The sequence below is a fragment of the Prionailurus viverrinus genome, chromosome C1 (genome assembly GCF_022837055.1).
Source record: "Prionailurus viverrinus isolate Anna chromosome C1, UM_Priviv_1.0, whole genome shotgun sequence".
In the NCBI taxonomy this organism is placed as follows: domain Eukaryota; kingdom Metazoa; phylum Chordata; class Mammalia; order Carnivora; family Felidae; genus Prionailurus; species Prionailurus viverrinus.
The window spans coordinates 25,463,153-25,489,438 of record NC_062568.1 but is presented as its reverse complement, the minus strand read 5'-3'; the positions used below and the strand labels follow the sequence as shown (position 1 = coordinate 25,489,438).

General features: G+C 38.1%; 1 protein-coding gene and 1 pseudogene across 4 annotated transcripts in view; both read left to right on the top strand.

Annotated features, from left to right (window-relative positions):
- The window catches only part of PARD3B (par-3 family cell polarity regulator beta), a 1,023,096-nt gene that overhangs the window by 859,892 nt on the left and 136,918 nt on the right, over positions 1 to 26,286 (top strand). For all 4 annotated transcript variants that reach the window (XM_047872373.1, XM_047872372.1, XM_047872376.1 and 1 more), the window contains one exon: positions 1,042 to 1,344. In XM_047872373.1, coding sequence (XP_047728329.1) covers positions 1,042 to 1,344 — 303 coding nt within the window. The remainder of the gene's footprint in view (positions 1 to 1,041; positions 1,345 to 26,286) is intronic.
- LOC125172697 (40S ribosomal protein SA-like) lies at positions 1,750 to 21,512 on the top strand (annotated as a pseudogene).

Below are 26,286 nucleotides of genomic sequence, written 5' to 3'. Positions count from 1 at the left end.
CATCGCCTGGCTTCTCCCGTCCTGTATGCATGCAGTGCACTGGGTTTGCCCAGTGATGTAAGGTTCTGTTCGTTCCTCGTTAGCACGGTACACCTCCTGACACCGTCAGATCACCATTGTCCAATAAGATGCCACAGTGACCTTTGCGTTTTAACACGCAACTGAGAATTCAGGAGAGCTGATCTAACACTTTCCAGATTAAATGTCACATTCTTAAAATTCAGATGGATTTGGAATCCACCTAGGTTTATTTTTTGCTTCCATTGCCAGCAGTCTATACAGCACACTGATTAGTAGTAGCATTTTGTAATATCACTTAAGGCTTGAACGCTGTGGAATTCTGCCAGTAATGTTTAATTCACTTATATGTGCCAATTCATCTCTGTCAGGAGCCTATTAATTTCTTCACTATTTTACTCTGTCCCTAGCCCCTATATAATGAGGCACAATGATCCCCATTTGTGTAACCAAAAAACTTAGAATCTCTCATAAATTACCTCTGATCCCACTGCTTTTAGTGACCAGAAAGCCTCTGTATTTCTTTTTCATATTTAAATCAATTTTGCTAAGCTCTTTTCCTTAAAGGAATACACTAGAATTCTAGGGTACCAAATGGTGAAATCACAACCCAAGTATACAATTCTGATGGGCTCTTTAACATGCATCCCTCTCCCAAGGAAGACTTCCATAATATCACACCACAGATGTACTGTTCCCCCAGGCACATCCCATTTGTAGGAAGGGAATTTTCATGAAAATCAGCCTCTGACTCTGCTATCAGCCCAGTCATCAGTGGGCAAGATGTCAAAATACCTATAGCATTGCTGTAGAAGTAAAGACCCGCAACAAATAAAAGTCAGAGATAAAAAATTAACCCCATGGATATTCTGTTGGCATTTCTACATGGTGTGAATTTGGGTTAACAGGAGAGTAGCAGCTAAGTGACTGATTAGGAGGAATCAACATAGATTCAGGAGAGTCTATCATATTACAGCATGAAATTCACATATGTCTCTGCTATGTGTTCTACTTTTTTTTCAGGATTGGAGCAAAACACCAGGAGCTAAGGGAAAAGCAGGCAAGAGGTCTTATTGATTATGCTACTGGTGGAATTGGATCACTGCATGATATGGACGATGATGAAATGGACCCCAATTACGCCAGAGTGAACCACTTCCGGGAACCATGTGCATCAGCAAATGTCTACAGGTCACCATCTCCACCTCGGGCTGGACCACTGGGTTACCCACGGGATGGCCGTCCACTGTCTCCAGAGAGAGACCACTTAGAGGGTCTCTATGCCAAAGTCAACAAACCATACCATCCACCGATGCCAGTTGACAGGTAATATAACTTACTAGAAGACAAATACAGTTTTAATTCAGTACGTTTCAAATCATCTCTACTGCTGAAGCAGATAAAAATATGTCTTTTAATCTATTAAAACTGAAATGGCATAGGACTCTTGATAAGAGCTATGCTTTGACCTGCCCGTAAGGTATCAGCCATCAAAAATAAAACCAAATAGCCAGTTATAAGGCGGCATGAATGGATAGCTGTCATTGAGTTCATGGTGCAACAGAGAGCAGTTTTTGAATGAATATTGTGACAGAGGACTAATGATGAAAACTTGGAGGGACATTTACCTGTCTCCTAAAAGTCCTACTGTGAAAGACTTATTCAGGAAGATGGCCTGACCCTGGGAGGTGAGGAGTCAGAGAAGAGAATGGTGACTTCTGTGTAGGTATAATGGAGCTAGAATTACAGACAGCCGCACAGGTGCAGAGAACCTTGAAAAGTAAGGTTGGGATTTTACACTCAAGGAAAATGTGATCCCGTATAGATTTTCATGGATGATCAGAGGTAGAAAAGGAGATAATCTTAGCAATAGGAGTTTGATGAAGTAGAGAAAGATAAGAGGTGACAAGGCCAAGGATCTTTAGGCTTTGCAGCTAAGGAAAGGGATAATAAGACCATCTGTCAGTACAATTGAAGTAGGTAGGAAAGAAGATGATTTCAAGCCCACCTCCTGCCAAAAATAAAATGTCTCATCTCTTGAAACGCTGATATAAGAGAGTTTTAGTCAATATACGTTGTTAGGTGACCCCTGGAATTACACGCGCAAGGAACGAGTTGACTGACCTTGGTCTAATGGGGCTGTAGCTTGAATTCTGGAGGGAGGAGGTGAGGGGGAAGGGTGGCGGACACAAAGAACTCTCATTCTAGATGAAAAAAAGACTTGTTTTCCAGATTTCTTTTGGTCCTGACAACCACCCAGTCCCTATTAGTAACCAGCTTTTGTGTGATAGCATGATATATTGCATCTGTTTACCGTTTACATTTCCCCAGCTGGGTGATATTATGCACTTTCAATTAGGTTGGGGAGAGGAAGGGAAATCATGGCATTTTTATGCAGACTGTAAAGTGTAGCTTCACAAGACTGATTACCTTTCAGAGCCTTTCCAATAACCAAGTGGGAAGGAAGGAGCAATTTTTAATCCTTACTGTCAAGCTTCCAGGTTGATAGTATTAAAGAAAGATGGTCAAGTTTTTTCTTTGGGATAAAATGAAAATATAAATTCCTATGACTGTGTGAGACAGACCTGATAACTAAACTGTTAATTCAAACGACTGATTAAGAGTTGGCCTTTTCTCCTAAGCTTTCATATACGGCTGAATTTTTATCATGTAAATGATAATACCACTCATGAGCCTCCTCTGGCCCAGACCAAAGCCAATCTCACTTTCCCTAAATCAAACTGGTCTTCATAGCAATCCCCTTTGCATACGTCCACTGCTAGAATCCCAGCACAGAGGGCCTGTTTCTAGGAACATCCAAAGCCAATATTCCCCTGTCCTAATTCCATGGAAATAAACGCGAGGCATTCCATTAAAAAAAAGTTCACTGGCCAAATGCGTATGAAGAATTCTGGGTTAAGCCACAATGAGCAGGTTTTCTTATGGCAGTCTTCATATCCCCAATATGCTAATATGCATTGTAAGCCTCTAAAAAGGAGCATACAACAATCAGCACTAACTTTCCAAATTGTTGTCCCCGCACGCTTATTTTTTTTCCCAGATCTTATGGTTATTCTTTGGAATACAAAGAGACTCTATCCTAAGCCAATTTCCACCATTGAGATTTGACCGGTAAATACATTTCTTAGGGTAATGTTAACTGTAGCCAGTGTAGAATAATATGAAAAAATATTATTTACTCCCCAACCCAGAGATATGTATAGGTGATAGTCTTTCCTTTGGCTCTGACCCCATTGTATTAATAAATGATCTGAAGCTCTGTCTTCAGTGGAGTTTCAGTCACTTGTCATATTTTTGGATAATAGATCAAAGTATGACTCTTTATACCAGAATTATCTTTATTCTGCTCTTCTCTTTCGTTGTATCTAAAGATTGTTCTGCTCCCTGTTCTTTAAGTGTTAAAACAAGCAGTTTTTGTCTTGGCACACAATAAGCGCTCGATAACACTAGCTGGTATCATCATCATTGTTATTAATATTATTGTCCTTTATCAGTGAAATTCTCAACTTTCCTGATATGCCTGGAGCCAGGCGAGTCTACGAGGAGAGTGTCTATTAGCAGGAACCATGAGTTGCAAACCTACCCTTATGTACAGTTAGAGGCATGTCATTTGTTTTGTCATCTCTTTGGTCTTTCATTCAACAGACACTCATTTGGCATCTACTGTGTTCCGGCTACTGTAGTAAGTTCTAGGGAAGATACAAAGATGACTAAGAAATGGCGCCAGTCCAGAGGAAGTCGTATTCTAGTTAGAAGGAGATCAACACGTATGGAAATAGATCGTTGCAACATAATGTAAATAGAGGAGGAAGCTTTTCTAACTCTGCTGGTCAGGAAGGGTCTTCAAAAGGAAGTGATATTTGGACTGACTCTAGAAAGATTAGTAAATATTGACTCCATCCAATAGAAAAATTGTTTTCTTCTATAAAAGAATTAGGACATACAAGGTTAAAGTGGCCTGAAACAGCATGGTATAGTAGGGAAGTTCAGAAGCATCCTGAACATGGAGTGTGGATGGGAAAGAAAGTAATATGAATAGGAAGTGAGTCTGGAGAGCAGGTTAGAGCCATGTTATAAATGAATAGGTTCTATCTTATGTTCACATCTCTTGATTGGTAGTAGCTGTCTGGAAATCTGTGATAAGAAGGGCTCTGAAGTTATACTTAAATCATAGTGTCAACGCAGGGTTCCAGAGGATGAATGGAAGATGTGTGCAATAGGTATTTATATATTGGCTAATCCCATGGACAGTAGGAGCCATCAAGTGTCATAATTGGGGAATGAGCTGATAGTTTTGTACTTGGAGAAAATAGCTCTGCCAGTTTGATGGCAGACAAAATGGAAGATGGTTAGACTCTGAGACAAATTAAAATATGATTACAGCATTGGAAGATGGGAAGGGCATGGAATAAGAAAGTGGCATTGGATACAGGAGAAAATAAGAAACAGTCCAAAACTTTGGTTTCAAACTAAGAGAAAGATGTTTAGCAGAGACCAGAGAAGTGAGGCTTCCAAATACTTCAGAGAGATCAGTAAAAAGAGAAATAAAGAGAGGATTTAGGAAATAGCCACTAAGAGGTCTTCAATTAATTTAGAACAATTTCAGCAGCTAGATAGGAGCAGAGAGAAATTGCAATGTGATGAGAATTGATAAGGTGGTAGGAACGTAGCAAGGTTGGTGATAAAGAGAGCATTGATGTTATAAGATGGAAAAGTGGGGGCATGCTTGGGTGGCTCGGTTGGTTAAGCGTCCAACTCTTGATCTTGGCTCAGGTCATGATCTCACGGTTCAGGAGACTGAGCCTACGTCAGACTCCACACTGACGGTGCAGTGCCTGCTTGGGGTTCTTTCTCCCTCTCTCTCTCTACCCCTCCCCTGCTTACACACATATGCGCTTGCTCGCTCTCTCTCTCTCTCTCTCTCTCTCTCTCTCTCTCAAAATAAATAAGTAAACATTTTTTAAAAAAAGATGGAAAAGGTTGCAGCTTTGAAGTTCCTTACATAATAGTACAATAGACCCTTGAACAATTCAGGGGTTAGGGGCACTGAGCCCCACACAGTTGAAAATCTGTGTACAACTTTGACTCCCCCAAAACTTAACTACTAATAGCCTACTGTTGACCAAAAATCTTACCAATAACATATCCAATTAACACATTTTATATTTTATATGTATTACATACTACATTCTTACAACCAAGTAAGCTAGAGGGAAAAATGTTGAGAAAATACATTTATAGTACTGTACTCTTTTTTAAAAATCTGTGTATAAGTGGACCCACACAGCTCAAGCAAGTGTTGTTCAAGGGTCAAGCACATTTCAGAGTTAACCAGAGAATTCAGTGGCCATCCAGAATAACTTTCTAAAATTATCATTGTAGAAACTGAGGCCTGGAAAAGTTGAATGACTTGCTCATGTCACACACATAGCACGGAGTTAGGACTTTATTCTAGATGTCTTTGTGTTATACAGCCTTCTTTTCCCTACCCCACACCACTATATAGACCCGTACTCTCATTTCCTACTTAAGGAAACCAGATAGGTGGATTGGCACCCATTAGTCTCCCGGCATGCTAATGGCAGGTTAAATCTCGGGCTTTGGAATGACACTGACCTGAGTTCAATCCTCTTCCAGGTAGTATTGCATGATTTCCAGTGAGTTAACTTTTCTGAGATGCTGTGTCTCATCTTCATGCATGTAATTCAACAAACCTGAGAGTTCATCAGGGAACAAGGAGGAAGATGGGTACCTTTCTAGAGCTTACAGTCCAGTGGAGGCTACAAGGATGTACACATGCAATGAGAGCACAGCATGAAAACGTACTACTTATGGGAAACACAGGGCAACTGCTGCAGCTGGAGCTGGTGGGTGGGAGGCATAGAGAACGGTGTAGGGGTGAGAAAAACCATGGTATGTTAGAGGAACTACAAGAAGCTCAATAAAATAGAAACCTGAGTGAGAGAGTAAATGGCAAGAGATAAAAATGGGCAGGTCCGAGAGCTGGGCAAAAGGCCGATGATACACCTTGCTGGGGATTTTGGACTCTGTCCTGAGATGTGGGGCAGGGGTAGAGCAGGGAAAGCCTCCCTTAATGTGATACACATCCTGTGCTTGAACCTACTATTAAATGGCAATTTACCCTCCCCTCCTTATTTGCAAAAGGTGGATTATCATAACAGCCTTACATGTTATGATGATTAAATGCAATCTTACATTTTGCATTTTTTGGTATCTCTATATAAAACTTCTATCTGTCCGTGTCTCTCTACGTCACAGAAACATGTCATATGTGTGGCCCACAGTGGCTTTCCAATAGGGACAACTAGCTTCCGCTTTTACCTCCCTGCTTCTCAAGGCTTGGCCCTGAATCTTCAGGCTTTCTAAGAACAACTTGGCTTAGAAAGGATTCTTCTCTAAATGATGGTGGCTAAACACAGTCCCTACCACTATGACAGAATCATCAGACTGGGTTTTCATGGCACTGCTTCTTTCGGGATTTGAATACCGCAGGGGTTAAGTCCTGTCTCCACATGCCTGACAGCTACTTGGGGTAGAATGTGTTGGTTTCTCACTGAGACACCAGTGATTGGAGGGCTCCCACAATATATGAACATTAAGGCTTTGTATTTGAGTGAGCTTAGAATAGTCCCAGGCATGTAAGGGACTGACACGGCTGCAGTTTTGCATTCATTCACATGATTCCTTGACATTCTTTACTAGAGGTTGCCAAATATCTTTGATCACATACCCTAACAGTAAAAATACTTTTGGGTGTTACTCCTCAAAATGTGGGCACTTGTTTCTAAGTGATATATTTGTACTTACCCTACTAATGATATTCTATGCATTATAGATTATATTATAAAATATAGGAATTAATGAAAGAATGAGATTTTTTTGGCCATGAATAATGGCTCTGTTTTCATTCTCACCTCAGATATACACACAGCCCACTTTGGAGACCACTGGTCTCAACTCCAGGCTCCATAAGGATACGGACCTTGCATGCCTTGGTTCACCATCATCTCCTCAGTCCCTAGATCAGTCTGTACTCAGTAAATAGTTTTAGAATGAATGAATGAATGAATGAATGAATGAATGAATGAATCATTTGACAGAATCTTAGAGTTGAATGGGACTTTAGGGGGTCAAGTCTCACATCCCATCCATCAGAGGCATCTTCTCCACAAAATCCCTCACCGGATGTCATTTCACCTGTATTGTCTTCCTTACAGGGACAGAAATTCATGAGACATCCTTTTTTTCTTTCAGATTACTCTAATTGATGTAGAAGTGCTCACTTTGTCTCTACCCAAATGCTGTCTCCATGAAACATTTACTATAAATCCTGAGTTGACCTTCCTGGACACAGAATCTAAGCCTCATTAGTAGTTCTTCCTTCAGATATTTGAAGTGACTGTTATGACCACCTTCATTAACAAACATTTACTGAGCTCTAAATATGTGCCAGACTCTGTGTTTAGACCTGAACTTATGAGGATGAAGAAAACAAGCACATAGCCTTGAGAAATGTGATCATTTATTTAGTATAAATTCCTCTAGCTGCACTAGTCATTTAAATTATAACCCATACCTGTAGCCTTCTTGGTAGCCATATTGAGTGCTTTCAAATCTGTTGAATTTATGATTGCCTTCTGATGAGCATGGCATGGAGAACTGGACACCGTATTGAAGATACAGTGGGGGAAAAAAGGCATAGAAAATCAATGGGACTCTGGCATCTTTTGATCTTAATTCATTGTACTTATTAATGCAGCCCTAATTTTTATATAAGCTGTCATTATTGGCTTATACTGCACTTTTTAACTAAAAGCCCTATCACTGTCTATTTTGAGTTGCTATCAAGCCAAATATTCCCAAATATTTTGTGCAAAATCCTATATTTGTACAGTTACTTCTTTAAACAAAAGATATTCTTCTTATCCTAGTTAAATATTTGCTTGTTAGATTTAGCCCATTGGTATCACCAATAAAGATATTTTAAGGTGTTGATTTTTGTCCTCTAATATATTAGCTATCCTTCCTAGGTTTATACCATCCTCATACTTAATCATTGTGGACTCATCCATGTCATTGATGAGATCGTTGATCAATGTCAAGTATAATCCCTGCAACTCATCACTCAAGACCTCCATTAATCAACACTCTTTGGGATGTTCAGTTAACTATTAACCCAGTCTACTATTATTTAGTGTGCATTCTCCAGTTCATCTGTGAACATTGTGGAAGACTTTGTCAAAATATTTTAGTGATATTGAGGTACACTGTGTTTGTGAGAAACCCTTGATTTACCAATCAAGTAACCCTGACAAGGAAGGGAATTCCTTGTTCTTGGTGAATCCTACAGCTTTTTTTCTCTTCCAGATATTCACACACAATATGTGCATTTAGATTTAATTATGCAAAATGAGACCTCTCTGTGGTTCAGTATAATACTAGGCACTTAATATCTGCATATTAAATACTTATTGACTGATATACTGCAGCTGTGAAATTAAGGTGGTCAATGGCACACAGCTCCTCAATATCCCAGTTAAGCAGCCTTGATTCCCAACAGGTATTCACCAATGCTTGTAGGACACTTTCACTGAGTTGTAGCCCATAGATCTACACAAAGAAGTTTCGAAACTCTCCTTACCCTCAAGGAACTTGGTCTAACAGCTGAAGCGATCTCATAAACAAATAATTAAAGTATAATGTGTTCCATTAGAATAGAGGTACATAAAGGACATATTATAAAAATTATAAATAAATTATAATTTATAATTTTATAATACTTATATATATATTATAAATATATATTATAAAAATATTATAAAAATTATAATATGGGAAAATAAAATTTGGGAAAGGCCTGAGATGGTGTATCGGTCTTTCTAGGAACGTGGTTCAAATGTATTAATTTTTCAAAGCCTCAGTTTCCTCACTGTAAAATGAAGGAATGAGTATACCCTATTTCCTATGGGATTGTTTGTGGAATAAATGAAATTATCCCAGTGCCTGGTTTAATAAATATTGACTGTAATTATTTAATAAGGTCATTAGACTACATATTATTGGATGATATTATATATTATTGGGCTATAAAGAAAGTTATTGAACTAAATACAACTATTTAGGAAGGTGATTGATTATATCTAGCTGTTGACCCCTAAAGTCCTGGGTTTAGGAACCTGTTAGATTCTATCTGTTTCATGGTCACATGGTTGATAGTTAATTCCTAATCCCATCCAAAATTCTTGCTGCTGTATTTCAATCATAAGAATTAAAAAGTAGAGACAGAAAAGAAAACAAGGGTTTAAAAGGCATGAAAACTAGAAAATGGCTCAGATTCTTTTAGATCAGTCATTTGCCACAGATTCACAGATTCACATCTGTCATGTGAAGAGCACAGCTATTACACACTTACCTACTTTGTCAACTGCTTGTTAAAAATCATACCTACCTCATTAGATGTCCCTAAGCTTGCCATCAGAACTAACTGACGTTATCTTCCTGCTACTTGAATCTGTTTAGTTCCCACTTGAACTCAATAGTTGACTATTGAATATGACGAGCCCAGTTCCTGTGAGCTCCAGAAGTCCTATCCCATTTGGCTGTAAACAACCAAAAATTCAACTGATATATTTCTTTCACCCTTTAAAAAATTTAGGTGGTTCAGGCCTCATTAGTGACTTCTTTCCATTTTTTTCCTCTGTTTTCCCCAGTAGTTAGATTGTTTTTTCATGTTACATCATGATTCTAAGAACCCTGTTGCAACTGTAGGCTTCATGTCCACTTTCAAAGAAGAAAGGCACAAATAGCCAATGGAATATGCCAGTCAAGTCCATCCCTTTGAAAAAATTTCCCAGAAGACCCCAACACCTTCTCAATAGGAAAAACTATATTGAAAAGTCTCTTCCAGGTTCAAGAGGATATTGAGACATAGTATTTCATCCTCAGTAAACAAAGACAAGAGAGAAAGGAGTTGCAAGTAGCTTGTAGGGAGCCATCCCGTTGCATCTACCACAAACAGATTACCCCTAGATGACTTTTCTGCTTTGTTTTTCACTTCCATTAATAATGCAAAAGTTATAGATTAATGCTACACTGCACTCTGTTCAAATATATTATTAACTTCCTGTGGGAGGCTATCCTTATTATGTAGACCCTCTTTTATAGCTGAGACCAAAATATATCAGTCTGAGTAACTTCTAATATCACTTGAGTAAAGCAGGTGGGGGACATACATTCTTGGTTTTCATAACCACTGAAAAGTATGTTTTGGGAAATTCTAAGATCAGGGTGATGAAGGATAGAAAGAGTGTTAGTAGGAAAGCTTCCTAGCCAGGTGTGAACAGCTGGGTGTGAAAATATCTTGTGCTATTTGAACAATGCAGAATAATTGATATCTAGTTTCTTGATTCCAGAGATTTGGCACTTCATGGAGGCATGACTCAGTCATACACAGCTCGTGCCTCTGTTGGTGTTTGTCCCCAACCCCTTTCTAGTGATTTTTCCTTTTCCTTTTATTTTAGTTTAACGGCTTTTTGGTCTCATTTCTGACTCACAGTTTTGTGAGGCTGTGTGTAGGGACTTGAACAATAAATACAGGAGATGACTTGGAGATGTGTTTTTAGTTTCTACAAACAGAGCCAAAGTGATCTCATTTTACTTTGGGAATGCCAGTGACAAATGCCGTTTCCATAGAGAGTTAAAATTCATCAGTTGAACAAAGCAATCAGTTTTTTTCCTTAGAACATATTACCATCAATTTTTAAGTGACTTTTAAACAATAATGAGAAATCTCTTAATGAAAAAATCTCTATGACCAGATAAGTGCTAATAGTAACTGACATACCATTAACTCTACTTTCCTCCATCCCCTCTCTTTAAAACTTGATGTTCTCATTAATTTTTTTCTTTTCCATCTTCTGAGAGCCCTACTCTTGGGATTATGCTAGACTTGTGTCTGCCTAAGTTGTCAGCTTCCAGGGGTGACAAATGTAGATAACCTTCTCCTTTATTATACATGAGCTAGACCAGGGGGGTTAGTACTTAGTGACCATCCATCTGCAAGACCTCCACCCCCTTGCCATCTTCAACCACGGGTAGTAAGTGGACACGTTTGAGGAATGCTTGCCAAAGGGTTACTCTTATTTCTTAAAGCTGTCATTTAAGCACTGACTTAACTGTTTTTCAAACAAATGACCTGATCCCTAAGATATATTTATCTAACTTACCCAGTTTACCAAGAGTAGGTGGGAGGGAGTGTGCAGAATTTCTTTACACATATAAATAACACAAAAGAATAGAACAGAATATAGTCTTCTGTCCTCTTGAGGAATACAGCTGATATTTTGTAATATTAATGGTGGTATGCTATAATAAGGGTTGGCCAAAGATGCTATAGGAGCACTTGAGAGGGGCACTGAATGCAGATCTGGGTGGTCAAAGAAGGCTCTCTGAAGGAATCTAAGCAGAAATTTATTGAGCAGGTAGAAGAGCATGTGCAAAGAGCCAAAGAGAAAATATGGTGCATTTATGGAACTACATGTATCAGAATATATAGACTGTGGTACGTCAATTAGGCCAGCTGGAGGCAAGAAATGAAGGTCAACATAAGCCATACTCTTAAATGTCATTATCGTCTAAGATAAAACATTTAGTCTCTAGTTCAAGAGCAACAGGGAACCCTTGAAATAGGGATGTCATGTTCAGATTTGTGCTTTAGGAAGAGAACAGAAAACTTGGTGTTCTCATTAATTTTTTTCTTTTCCGTCTTCTGAGAGCCCTATTCTTGGGATTATGCTAGACTTGTCTGTAACTAAATTGTCAGCTTTCAGAAGTAACAAATGTAGATAACCTATGGGACACTGGAAGCTCAGAAAAATTAAGAAACTTGCCTATGGTGCCACAAGTAATAAGTTGGCATAGCCAGTGTTTCGACCCAGATATAAATCCAAAACCCATGTGTCAGCTTCCACCTATGCTGGGTTCTTCAAACTGCAGGTTGTAACTTATGAGTACACCCTGAAATCAATCAACATTTTTTTAAGAAAATAGGATAGAAAAGATCACTGCATAGCTTATAATAAGTGTAAGAATTATTTAGTAATTTTAATTAGATTCTATGTGTATGTAAAATGTACACATGTGTATATATATGGAGGGCATGTATGCAGCTGAGTACTGGGACGTGATGCAAAATTCATTTGTTACTGTAGATTACAGTAAAAAATGGTCAAAGCCACTAAGCCCATGCAAAAAGTTTGCCTGTTGTTCCTCACCTGCCAGACATCCTTCTGTCCCTCATTCATTCATTCATTCATTCATTCCATTAAAAGAATATTAGATGCCTATCATGTACAAAGCACTCTACTCAAGGCTACGGAGGTACAAAGACGTATCGGAATCCTTGGGCCTTGACTTACCTCTCTGTAGTAGTGCTAGATTTGTGTTAATCTACCACACTTACTCCAGGCCTCTTGTGACCTGTGGTTTGCATTAATCTATTAGGCTAAGCCACATACCTTTTCATTACAGTCTTTGCTGATGTTAAACACAGATTCCAAAGTGCCCTCTTTATAATTTCTGTATTTAATGCAATGTGTAATCAGGTATAGGCCATTGTTAGGTCAATTGCTTTCCTGTATTTATCTTTTCAAACAATAAATAATCAGTGGGATGAGAAAGGGCAGTAAAAGATAGTTTTAATGTTAGTACTCATAAATATCCAACATCTTAGAGATGTTTTAATATTTATATGTGGTAGAATACCATCCCCTCTGGAGACCTGACTGAGGATTGATATGAACCCATCCAGAAATATAATTCAAGAGATGTAACTTTACACAGACTTTTAATTAATCCCGAGCAGGCACTCTGGATTCCCTCAAACTTGGTCATTACTCGGCCTCTCACTTTCCAAATTGCTAACATCTCTGAGCACAAGGCTAGGAGAAATATTCTCTTCAATGCAAATATAGTGGACTTTCTGTGCATCAAGGTCAGTAGGTGGTCTGGGCCTGAGCCAGAGCAAAGCCTGGTTGGATATTCTTATGCCACTTTCTCTACTGATTTTGTAGCTTCTCACTAGCTTAGTTATCTCATCTATAAAGTGAGCATAAGTATAGTGCCTACATAAGATTGTTACAGGGATTTAACTATATATATACATACTATATACAGATATATACAAAAAAAGCATCTGTCAGTTAATAAGAATCATTCAAGCTTAAGTTAATATTATATATGCTAGTATCTAGGCATTTACATCATTCTGTCATTAAGATTACTAGGAATCACCTAGGAATGAACTGAAGTTGGGTGGAAAATTCTAAACAGCTCTTTCTTCTCCATTTAGTAGTTTTTGTTTTTGTTTTTTAATTTGGTGGGTCAATATGACTTCATGTATTTTTATTTGCTTTTTTCATAACCATATGCTTATAGTTATTACATATAGTCACATTTTATATAGTCATAGTTATTGTTAACTCTTTATTCTGAACTTTTTATAAAGCCACAGGAAGTTGCAAATATAGTGCAGAGAAATCCCTGTACTCTTCACTAAGTTTTCTTAGTGAAGTCTAACTATAGTTACATCAATATAATTAATTATAGTATAATATGAAAACCAGGAATTTGACAAGATACAGAACTATTTAATCACCACAGAGATATTCCCCATGCTATCCCTTTATAGTTACACACCTTTCTTTCAACCATCCCCAACCCTCGGCAACTGCTAATCTGTTTTCCAGCTCTATAATTCTGTCATTTCTAGAATGCTACCTAAATGGAATGAAATAAATAGGGAACAATGTAACCTCTGAGATTGGCTTTTTTCACATAACCTGTTGACCTTGAGATCCATCCAAGCTCTCGTAGGTATCAGTAGTTCATTCCTATTTATTGCTGAGTAATATTCCATGGTATGGATGCACCACAATTCGTTCAATCATTTACCTATTGAGAGAATTATAGTTGTTTCCAGTTTGGTGCTACTGCAAATAGAACTCTATAAATAATCATCTGCAGGTTTTTGTGTGAACATAAGCTTTATTTCTTCTTTTTATATCTTTTGGGCCTTTAATTTCCTTTTCTTGCCATATTGCACTGGCTAGAATTTCCAGTACTATGTTGAACAGCAATGTGAGAACAAATATTCTTGACTTCTTCTTGATCTTAGGAGAAATGCATACGATCTCTCCCCCATTGAATATCATGCTACACTTAGGTCTTTATGTATATATATTTATCAAATTGAGGAAATTATCCTTGGTTTCTAGTTTTATGAGGGTTTTTTTTATCATAAATGGATGTCGAGTTTTGTCAAATGATGTTTCTGCTTCATCTTATATGATCATATGATTTTTCTTTTCTAGCCTGTTAGCATTTTAGATTACATTTATGGTGTTACAAACATTGAGCCACCCTTGCATCCTGGAATAAAACATATTTGGTCATGATATGTAATTCTTTTTGTGTATTACTTAATTTCATTTGCTAATATTTTAATAAGAATTTTTACATCTATGTTCATGAAAGATATTGGTCTATTGTTTTGTTTTCTTTTGTTTTGTACTCTCATTGGGTTTGATACCAAGATTCATTGGCTTCATTGAATGGGAAGGGAAGTGTTACCTCTTTTTTTCTGGAGGACATTGTGTATAACTGGTGTTATTTCTTTAAACGTTTGGTAGAATTCTCCAGAGAAACCATCTAGGCTTAGAGATTTCTTTTTTGGGAGGTTTTTAATTATAATTCAATGTCCTTAATAATTACAAGACTACTCCAATTATGTCATGTTGTGTGAATCATGGTAGCTTCCCCTTTCCAGGAGTTGGTCCATTTAAGTTGTCAAATTTACATATGGAGTTGTTCCTAGCATTTCTTTATTGTTCTGTTGATAGAATGTTCCCTTCTTGAACCGCAGAGCCTGTTATATCACCCTCTGTTTCATTCCTGACATTTGTAATTTTTGTCCTCTCTCTTTTTTGCTTTGTCAGTCTTGTTGGAGCTGTCAATTTGATTGACTTTTTCAAATAACCAACTATTTATTTTGTTTTATTAATTTCCTCTATTATTTTTCTGTTTCCAGTTTTATTGATTACTGTTCTTTATTATTTCCTTCCTTATACTTGCTTTGTTGTTTTTTTTCTCTCTTTTTTCTAGTTTCTTAAATAAGGAGTTTAGATTTTGTATTTGGGACTTTCTTTTTTTCCTAATGGAGACATTTATGGAATGTTTCTAATGGAAACATTAATGCTATAAACTTCTCTCCAGCTCTGCTTTAGCTGTATCCTATGTATTTTGACATACTGTGCTTATATTTCATTCAGTTCAATGTTTGTTTGTTTTTTAATTTTCCTTGAACCTTCTTTGATCCATGGATTATTTAGAAGTGTGTTGTTTCATTTCCAAATAATGGGAGATTTTCCTTTTTGTTGTTGTTGTTGATTTTATCACATTTTTGTCAGAGAATATGCTCTGTAGATTTTTTACTTTCTGTTTTAAAATTAAAATAAGCTCCTATGGTTGTGGATGTATTCATTTCTCCTTTTAGTCTTGTCAACTTTTGCTTTCTATATTTTGAAGCTTGTTATTAGTTTCATAAAACTGTATGGTTGTCATGTATTCCTGGAGGATTGACCCTTTACTACATTATTAACCCTTTATTACATTATTCTTAGTAATGACTACTGCTTCAAAGTCTACTCTGCCTGATATTGATATAGCTGTACCATCTTTCTTTTGCTTAATATTTGTTTAGTATATATTTTTCATCTTTTTATTTTCAACATTTCTGGATCCGTATGTCTTTTATGGGGCGCCTGGGTGGCACAGTCGGTTAAGCGTCTGACTTCAGCCAGGTCACAATCTCGCGGTCCGGGAGTTCGAGCCCCGCGTCAGGCTCTGGGCTGATGGCTCAGAGCCTGGAGCCTGTTTCCGATTCTGTGTCTCCCTCTCTCTCTGCCCCTCCCCCGTTCATGCTCTGTCTCTCTCTGTCCCAAAAATAAATAAACGTTGAAAAAAAAAATTTTTTTTAATAAAGTATGTCTTTTATAAAGAGGCATATAATAGATTTTGTTTTGATATCCAGTCAATTTATATTTTAATTGTAGTATTCAGTTGTTTTACACTTAATGATACTACAGATATAATTTGGTTTAAATCTCTAACTTACTCTCTATTTTCTATTTTTCCACCTATTCTATGTTTATTTTTCTCTCCTTTTTTTCCTTTTTTAAAATGTTTTAACCAAGAATTTTATATGAGTCAATTTTATGTAACCTCTGTGAGTTTGTTATGCATTCTTCTACCCTCCTTTTAGTTCCTTTAATACTCAAAAGATGCATTCTTCATTTATTGTATTTCAAAATAAAGTAGTGTAGTAAAACCTTAGTTTGTGAGCATAATTCGTTCTAGAAACATGCTTGTAATCCAAAGCACCTGTATATCAAAATGAATTTCCCCATAGGAAATCATGGAAACTCAGATGATTCATTCCAAATATTCATATAAAGATGATACAATACTGTGATATAACACAAAATAATAAAGAGAATGCAAAATATGAAGAAAAATAAACAAACCTGCACTTACCTTTAAAAACTTTCGTGGCTGGTGTGAGGGAGACAAGAAAGAAGAGGGTTACTGTGTAGGACGACTTTCACTATCACTAACAGAATCACTGCTATCTGTTGGCTCCGTGGAATCTTTTTATGCATGGGGACCATTGTATATGCTCACTCAGATGTTGACTACAGTACAGTATTAATAAACTCTTGTCGTATACTATATTAAGTTTAACTGACAATAAGGCAGCAAAGAGTCTATATCTGCAGTCAGCCTGACCTAGAATGAAGCAAAGAATTCCTAAGTTTACTCTTCTATGGAAAAGCAAAGGACTGTCCATAGATGCTTTGAAGTGACAAAAAATACACCAGTTCCAGTTGTGGGCACCTTCCAAAGTTCTGAAAAATCACTGATTTCTACCTAACACAGCAGTCTGAGGTGAAGCATCAAAGCGTGGGAGATGATCACCCACAATCCCGCAGCAAGAGAGAGTGACAAGAACCATTGGTTCAGTTGTGATCATGTGACGTTCAGCATCACATACTACTTGTATTGCAAGACATCACTCATTTATCAAGTTAAAATGTATTATAAATGTTTGCTCATCTTGCAGAACACTTGCAGAACAAGTTACTCACAATCCAAGGCTTTATTGTACTTTTTTCATTTCCTAAACAATGTGTAGAACTTGGAATACTTCAACAACATTTAATCCCTCCTATTTTTTAGGCTATATTTTCATGTATTTTAAATATACATATGTTTTGAACCATAAAGTGCACAGTAATTATTGTTTTATATGGTAACTATTTAACTCTATCTATTTCTTTCCTTCTGGATATCTTTATTTCCTTCTGGATATCTTTGCTGCCATCTAGAATATTATTCCTTTTAACCTTTATGACTTCCCTAGCATTTCTTGTAATGTAGCACATCTTCTCAGTTTTTATTTCCTTTAAAAAATGTTTTTTTTAATTTTATCTTTACTTCTTGAGAGTATTTTCTCTGGGTATCTAGTTATCAGATCTTTTTCTTCTTTCAACATTTTAAAAATAGCATTCCATTGTTTCTGGCTTTCAGTGTCTTCACCAAAGTCTGTTGTCAGTTACTCCTTTGAAGATAATGTACCTTTTTGTCTTCACTTGCTTTAAAGTTTTCCCCTGTCTTTGGTTTTCAGCAGTTTTACTAAAATGTGCTTTACATGTGTGTGCATGTGCATACATGTTGTTGTGTTTAAAACTGGGTAAGGGTTTGTAGAGCTTCTTAAATCTATCTTTCATCAATTTTGGAAAATTCTCAGCCAATATCTCTTCAACTGTTGTTTCTGTCCAATTCTCTCTTTTTTTGGTACTCTAATGATGCAAAAATATTAGATCTTTTTATACAGGTACATGTTTTTTGCTCTCTGTTCTGTGCTTCTTCTTTTTTTTAAACCTTTGATCCAGTTTGGTTATTTTTGAATGCCTTGTCTTCCAGTGTACTGATCTTGCCTTCATCTGTGTCCAATCTTCTATTAAACCCATCTATTGAGCTCTTATTTTTAGTTATGGTAGTTTTCAGTTTTAACATGTCCATTTAATTTACCCTGAGATTATACTTCTGTGATGAAATTCTCCATCTTGTCATCTTTTTCTTGACTATATCAATTACAGTTATTTTGAGACCATGCCTAATCATAGAAGTATCTTAACGAGCTATTGTTTGATTTTCCACTTTGTTTTCAGTCCTTTGGTCCTATCTCCTGTTGTACACTGACTGAATGCTCGATATAGTGCTTGAAAATTGTAGAAATAATGTCAGGCCAACGTTATTTTTCCAGAGAGGACTTATTTTGTTTCTGCCAGGCAGTTTAGGGCCATATTGATTTATTCTCATCTGAGATTTAGATGACTGGAAGCTGGATTTTAGTTGTTGTAAAGGGTACTCTATTTGTCATTTACCTGTACTCCTGGGATGTATTTTTTGTTTTCCTAAGTATAAATCTGAGTTGTTTACCAGACCCTTCTTTCTAAGTAGACCATGGACTCTAATTTCTATCTTGCCAATCTTATAAGAATGTCAAAATCTCTTCTTAGTCTCCAAGTCCCTTAGCCTTTAAGCTCTTCTCATTTTTTCTTTTTTTTTTTTAGCATCTGATTCTATGCCACTTATGAATTAGCAAGAAACTTGCAGAGAAAAGTACCACAGAATATTAAGCTTGATTCAGTGTGCTTATCTACATGTCAGGATCAATCTTGGTCCCTCAAGTTCTGGCTCCTTTCATTATCCAATGCCTTCGAGCAGGTTTTTTTCCTCATGTTTGTCCAGCTATTCTGGTTCTTCTCATGAAAGTGAGAATGCAGCAGACTATTCTATCATTATCAAAAATGGAACTCCCATATCCATTTTTAATGTTAAGTGTTAATGTTATGACAGTGTAAATTTATAGTTAATACACTTTGTTATTAATGGACTAAACATACTACTATATATGAAGGCCACATGTATAGGATCTGGTACAGAGTAGGCACTCATAAACAATTTCAGATTTGAATTTAAATATAAACTGATTTGGGGCAAGGTGTAGAAGACATTGGTCATTAGCATTAGCATTCAGTGTTTTTCATGTTGGTCTTTCTTGTTGATGCCCCACAGAAGAGCAGTCACTCTATGCTCTTGAGCGTTGGTCTTGTGAACCTTTACATTAATAGCATTTCCAAACAGTGTCTCTCCCTACCATGCTCTCACTCAGAGACCCTCCAGGCCATCGTCACCATTTCAGTGACCATATTGAGCAAGAGGAAGGATAGGTTTGTTTTCTCTTGCAGTTAATGTCTCCGTTCTTCCATAAAAAGAATTAATCCGGTGGTGCTCCACTTCTACCATGGCTTCTGCTTGCTGCAGCTTTGTTCCTGCCTTTTTATTTTGATAGTGAGGCCGGTATTGGTGAAAGCTGGCAAATGTCTTAAAAATTGGTTTTTCTGGGGACTTAAGTGAGCAAAAATTGAGAAATGCCAAGAACAAGAAGCAGATATAGATCTAAGTGTTTTAGAACTTTGGGACATTATAGTACCAAAAGGCTTGTAATGTGCCTTATTCCAGTTTAGAGCCTGGAAAACAACTTTCACAAGTGTATGTGATTTCCAAGTCTCAAAACCGATTTACTGGGAAGCAAAAAATGTAAAGCAGTAGACTTCAATGGTGATTTTCATATCATTTGAGTCTATACTTTTGAAGAGGCTCAGTTCATAAATTTCCTTTTGGGTCTTTTTTGTCTGTGAGAGGATTTCTCCAAACTTAACTATTATCAAATAAAGTATGTCCAGAATCTGTTCAGATGTGGGTTTTAGGCTCTAGAAGCATATTTATGAGGATTTTCAAGACTAAGGATGAGGGAAGTGATGATGATGGTGATGGTATCTAATAATAGTATTCATTGAGCAGTTAATATATTCTCAGTATTAAGACCTTTTGCATATATTGTGTTGCCCCTTGAACAGTATTTAACTGTCAGTTTATTACTTCTCTTGAGATGATTATCTTTCTTCTAGTGGTCAAACCATAGAATTTGAAGTTGGATATAAATCGTAGGTGTAAATCTGAATTCTACCACTCTGTGGTCCTTGACTAGAATATCTAACATCTCAGAGCCTCTCTTCACCTCCAGGGTAAAAAATGATACCATGTCTCATAGAATTTTTAGATACTTGAAGAGTTAATGCAGCTCAAACCTATAATACTAGCTGCCTCATATTAAGTGCTCAAACAAATGTTAGCCATTTCTTTTCTCATTTTTCTGCCATTGTTGGTTAAGATGCCCTTTCCTTTACTAGATCCATCAGGCAAGGAAGTAGAAAATAGAAATATCTAAAAAATATAAGAAAAGGGGATTACCGCTGATGATGTATTAGGAAACATGGTTCTTTAATACTCATTTGAACTCCATATAACTTATGATTTAATAACTCCCCATTCGGCCTTTCCACCCAGGGACGTGTCCATATGGCATTGTTTTGTGTTCCCATTGTTGCTTCACGGGAACCTTTCACAAGTTTGCAGGAGTCCTTAATGTCCTGCAAATGAAGGAGGAGATTGTCCTCAAATTCCTTGCAACAGGAACCCACTTAGGTGGCACCAACCTTGACTTGCAGATGGAAGAGCACATCAATAAAGAAAAGTGGTGGTGTCTACCATAAATCTGAAGGGAACCTGGGAGAAGTCTCTGCTGGCATTCCATGCCATTGTTGCCATTGAAAACCCGGCTAATGTCAGTGTCATGTCATCCAGGAATACTGGCCACTGAGCTGCGCTGAAGTTTGCTGTTGCTACTAGAACCACTCCTGTTGCTGGCCACTTTGCTCCTGGAACCTTCACTAACCAGATCCAGGCAGCCTTCTGAGAGCCAAGGCCTATGGTGGTTCCTGATGCCAGGGCTGACTACCAGCCTCTCATAGAGGCACCTTATGTTAACCTGCCTACCATTGGTCTGTGTAACTGACTCTCCCCTGTGCTTTGTGGACATTGCCATCCCTGGACAACAAGGGAGCTCACTCAGTGGGTCTTATGTGGTGGATGCTGACCTGGGAAGTTCTGCACATGCATGGCACCATTGCCCATGAACACCCTTGGGAGGTCATGCCTGATCTCTACTTCTACAGAGATCCTGAGGAGATTGAAAAGGAAGAGCAGGCCACTGCTGAAAAGGCTGTGTCCAAGGAGGAATTTCAGGGTGAATGGACTGCTCCTGCTCCTGAGTTCATTGCTACTCAACCTGAAGTTGCAGGCTGGTCTGAAGACATGAAGTTCCCTACTGAAGACTGGAGTGCTCAGCCCCCCCAACTGAAGACTGGTCTATACCTCCCACTGCTCAGACCACTGAATGCTTAGCAGCAACCACTAAGTGGTCTTAAGCTGCTCTTCCACAAAGGCAAACAAATTGGAAATAAGGTTGACAGAAAAGAAACAGTTTCTTAAATAAATAAAAAAATCCCCATTCGTTCAACAAATATTTATTGAGTGAGATTTGGACAAAGTCCTTAATGTCATGGAACTTATGATCTACTAGAGAAGACAAATATTAAATTCTCCTTAATCATAAGTACTACCAAGGAGAAGCACCAGGTGCTAGAAACATATTTGACATTGTGAAGGATCAAGGAAAGATTTGCTGAGAAAGTGACATTTAAGTTGGGACTTGAAGAGTGAGTAGCCAAGAGTAGTTTGGTGGTGAAAGGCAAATGAAAGCATTGCAGACAGAAGAGCAGCATGGGGAGAACTCCTGATGTGGAAAGGCTGGCATGTGGGAAGAAGGAAAGAAGTTTCTCTTGCCAACACCAGACAGAGAACAGAGGATGAGTTAATCAGACTGTATGGTACCTTTTCTTCACTGGCCCAAGAGGTATGCCGTAGCACAGATCACAATATAGAAAAGGTTCACCGTTTTCTTCACCACATCTCAGGGCACCCATCATTCTCAGCCTATTCAGGGACATGCATCCTCACTCCCAGAAATCTAACCCATTTCCAACCCCTCACTTACACTCAGGGCTAGGAGACGCCTTATTAATCTGACACATGTATGCTTCTGCAGTTAAAGATCAACGTTTTAAGTATCCATGGTAATGGTTTTCAAATGTGAGCTTTGCATCAGAATCACCTAGAGGGCTTGTTGAACCACCAAGTTCCTGACTGAGAAGTTCTGAGGTGGAGCCCTAAAACTGACATTTCTAACAAGCTGCCCATGGCACTGATACTGGTGGCCCGGGTTCCGTACTTGGTTGAGTCACTAGGTTAAGTTTTCTTCCTTCTTTCAACAATTTGACAGTCGCCTTTACTTTCTTAACTCAAAGGAAAATGCTCAGGGAGTTTTTGAAAGGGAAAATACTAAAATCAAAACTAAACTCTGTGGGTGACTGCACATTGGCCTAACAAGACTGTACCTTTTTGTGAGCAAGACTTACCTTCAATATCTGCATTCCCAGAGGTTAGCACATAGTAGGTACCCAATACATGTTTATTAGATGAATTGATGATCAGTGAAGGAATCACAGAATGGATGTAGCTTAGTGAATTTTATACATTGTTCTTTGGAAAGCTATCATGATTCCTTTCAGCCTGAAAGGTCTTCCAGGAGGCTAAATTGTCATTCTCTTGGAATCCAGCCTCAGAAATTGCAGAGTCAAGATATGCTTGTATTTTAAGTACTTACTTGGATTAAAAGCTGAATTGCTAACAGGATTACAAAATGCCAAGTTTGCTGAGATTCAAATTGTTTATGCGCATGTTTGGTTCTAAGTTCTTTCGTCAATCAGTACATTTATGTTTCTAATTACAGTCAATGTTTGTTTGGTTGTGGGGTTTTTTTTTTTTGACACCTGCACATGAATTCTCAGTCAAAACGAGCTTCAGTAATTTGCACAGGTATAATATAACTAAAACGAGGCTCATAACCACCGATGTGTCTCCTACACTACGTGTTTAATGAATTCAGAGGTGTTGTACCTCAATTCACATTGTGATTCAGAAAACGGTCTGCTATTTTTCCCATTTTCACTCCCACAGTGTTGTAAAACATTTTTAATAAACCCTCTAACAATTTTCCTCATTCCAGGAGCATGGAGTTTTAGTAGATGATGCAACACAACTTTCATTTGTGATTATTTTTAGGCCTGTCCTTGGAATCTCTGTATTTGGACACAAGAAAAAGAAAAATGCCCAAGATTACCATAATTCTCCAAAATATAATGTTTATTACTGCCACCAATCAAATCAATTACAGACTCATAGTCTAGTCCCTAAAGACTGGAGCTGGTTTTGATGGGGGTTATCCATCAAATCTCAGCTATGACCCAGGCACTGGCTCATGGGTCAAAGCCTTCCTGTTCTATGATGAACCATCCTGAACAATTCTGTGCCCAGTTTTTAGCTTGGACCTCGACCCCAGCTGACACCTGTAAAATTGCAAGTAATTTCTCTGTAGGCTCTAATAATCAGAGGCCTAGTTAGAGAAAAAGTCATTTTAGCATCAGCTGACAATTATTTTTTTGCCCTGAATATCTTTCCCTGCCCTCTTATTTGGTTTGAACTGACTCACCTAATTGGGGTCAACCACGGGAAAGGAATATGCTGCTGGATTTGTTGTTTCTGAATGCCCAGTGCTAAAGAATGTCTTGGGGATGACCTCTCTTATTTTTCTTAAAAGATGAAAGTTGAATAATTTGAACAATGCATGCATAATATCATTGCAAGAGTAAAATCAACAAGGGGAACTCAACCGGTCTGAGGACCATTCTCGCACCTGTATCACCTTTGGGCATCCAGAGTACTTGTGGCCTGGCCAAGGCACTGCATTCAAGCCCTTCAAAAGACAGCAGAATGATGTCAGTGTTAACATTTCACTGCACATTAATTCTTGAGAAAAAAAAACTGTCATTTAATTTAAGTGCTTATATGCATATGGTTAATTAAGAAGCCAAAATTGGCTATAAGCTTGGTAAGTTCTAAGAACAGGGAGAGAGAGATCATTATGCTTCTGCTCATGGTTAGCTATTTGTGAACCAGCTGATAATGTGCAAAATTAAGATTTCGTAAGTGGCATTTTAAATGAATGGTTAATGGCTGAAGATTAATTAAACAGTCAGAGTTGCTGAAGAAAAGCTGTTAAAAAATTATGTTTATAGGCCAGTCACTTGCATGCTGAACTGAAATCCTGATAGACTGTGGCCTTTCTGTTTACCAAGAGAGCATTTTCACAAAGCAGGCCTCCTGAAGGAGGAAAACCCACCCTTCTCACACACCATGCAGCCGTAACGGTAGCCTCAGGGATGTTCCTTTGGAATAAAAGCTACCAAGTAGGAAAATGGACTAGTGCTAAGTGTTAGATTGAAGGGATCTGCACTAAAACCTTCATCTCAGGTAGCCAGCCATATTTTCTTTCTTTTCTACGTGTTGCATGGTTCTGAGTTAGAGTAGGTAAAACCCATGGGGTTTTTAAGAAGCCATTCTAATTCTGTGAGAGAGGCCAAGATTTGCAGTATATTGTTTTCAACCTGCAGTGGATACTTCTTTTTTTTTTTTTAATGTGTATTTCTTTTTGAGAGAGAGAGAGACAGAGTGCGAGGGGGAGAGGGACAGAGAGAGAGGGAGACACAGAATCTGAAGCAGGCTCTAGGCTCTGACCTGTCAGCACAGAGCCTGATGTGGGACTCGAACTCACAAACCACGAGATCATGACCTGAGCTGAAGTCAGACGCCTAACCCACTGAGCCACCCAGGCAGTTTTCTCTCTCTCTTTTTTTTTTTTTTCAAGTTTATTTTACTTATTTTGAGAGAGAGAGAGAGATCATAGGAGGGGCAGAGAGAATCTCAAGCAGGTTCTTCATTGTCAGCATGGAGCCCGATGTGAGGCTCAAACTCACGAACTGTGAGCTCATGATCTGAGCCAAAATCAAGAGTCAGTTGCCCAATCAATTGAGCCACCCTGGCACTTCTCAAAGGCTCTTTTAACTGCCTTCCCATCTGTGCAATTAAATGGCCACCCCACTCCTCTTCTGAATCAGGTGTCCATGTGTGCCTGTGCAACAACCGTGCCCTGGCCTCAGGGACCGTGTTGTCTCGTGGAGGAGACACAGGCATGTGAACAAGTAAATCACAGCCATGCTAAGGACAGTTAGAGTGGTCAAGGAGGGGAGCTGGGAACCTCGGGGTGGAGGGCAGTCGGGCGTGTATTTTCTGATAAGTTGGAAAGGAAATTAATTCTGCCTGTTTTTTAAGAAAACATGAACATTAAAGATAATTTTTCTTTTGAGTTCGTTCAATTGCCTGCTTCCAGGCAGAAGACCCGAATCATGTAGGCCAGACAGTTGTGTCTCCTGTTTAAAAGTTCCCTAGAGATAGAAATCCTGCAGCCTCCCTTGGTATCCTGTTCCAGTGTTTAATCACCCTTCCAATCAAGAAGTTAATCCCATTTCCTCTTCTCCAGCCTTCTTTGGCTTGGTGAAACCTGGAAAACACCCATGAGACCCTTGGAGGTCTTGAAAAGTTAATTAGTCGACACTGGGCTGCTCTAGGTTCAACAGTGTACCTTATAATGCTGAGGCTGTGTACCTGCACCATTGCAATGGTAGGATTTTGTTATATTTCTAGTAAGTCAAATAGTTTTCCTCCTGGTCTATGGACAATGAGAGCAATTTGACATTTCAGCATGTTTTAAAGAAGTTGTTTTGCTGCATTTACATATACATATTTAGTTAAATGCAACTGAAGTTTGGCCTAATGTCACTCAGAAACCAAACTATGTATGTTGATAAGAAAGAAAATTAAGGATTATGAATAATAATAGCCAACACTACACATTATTAAGAATTTGCTATGGCACATGCTGTAGTGATTGCTTTGCATGTATCACCTCACCTTCTGACCACCTGACCAGGTGGTACTAGGACTATCCCCAAGGTTCAAATGAGGAACCCTAGTTGCAGAGAAGACAAGGAACTGGCCTGATATCATCAGGGCCGGGCCAAGATTTACACCTAGTTACCCCGAACACAGAGCCTAGACACTTAACCACTGTGCTATGTTGACTATCGAATTCTTTTTTAAAACTTATTTTTCTTTCTCTGGAATCCTATTTCATTTTTGTTCCCCTATGTGCAAAAAGTCCAAATCTATAACCTTGCCTTGGGG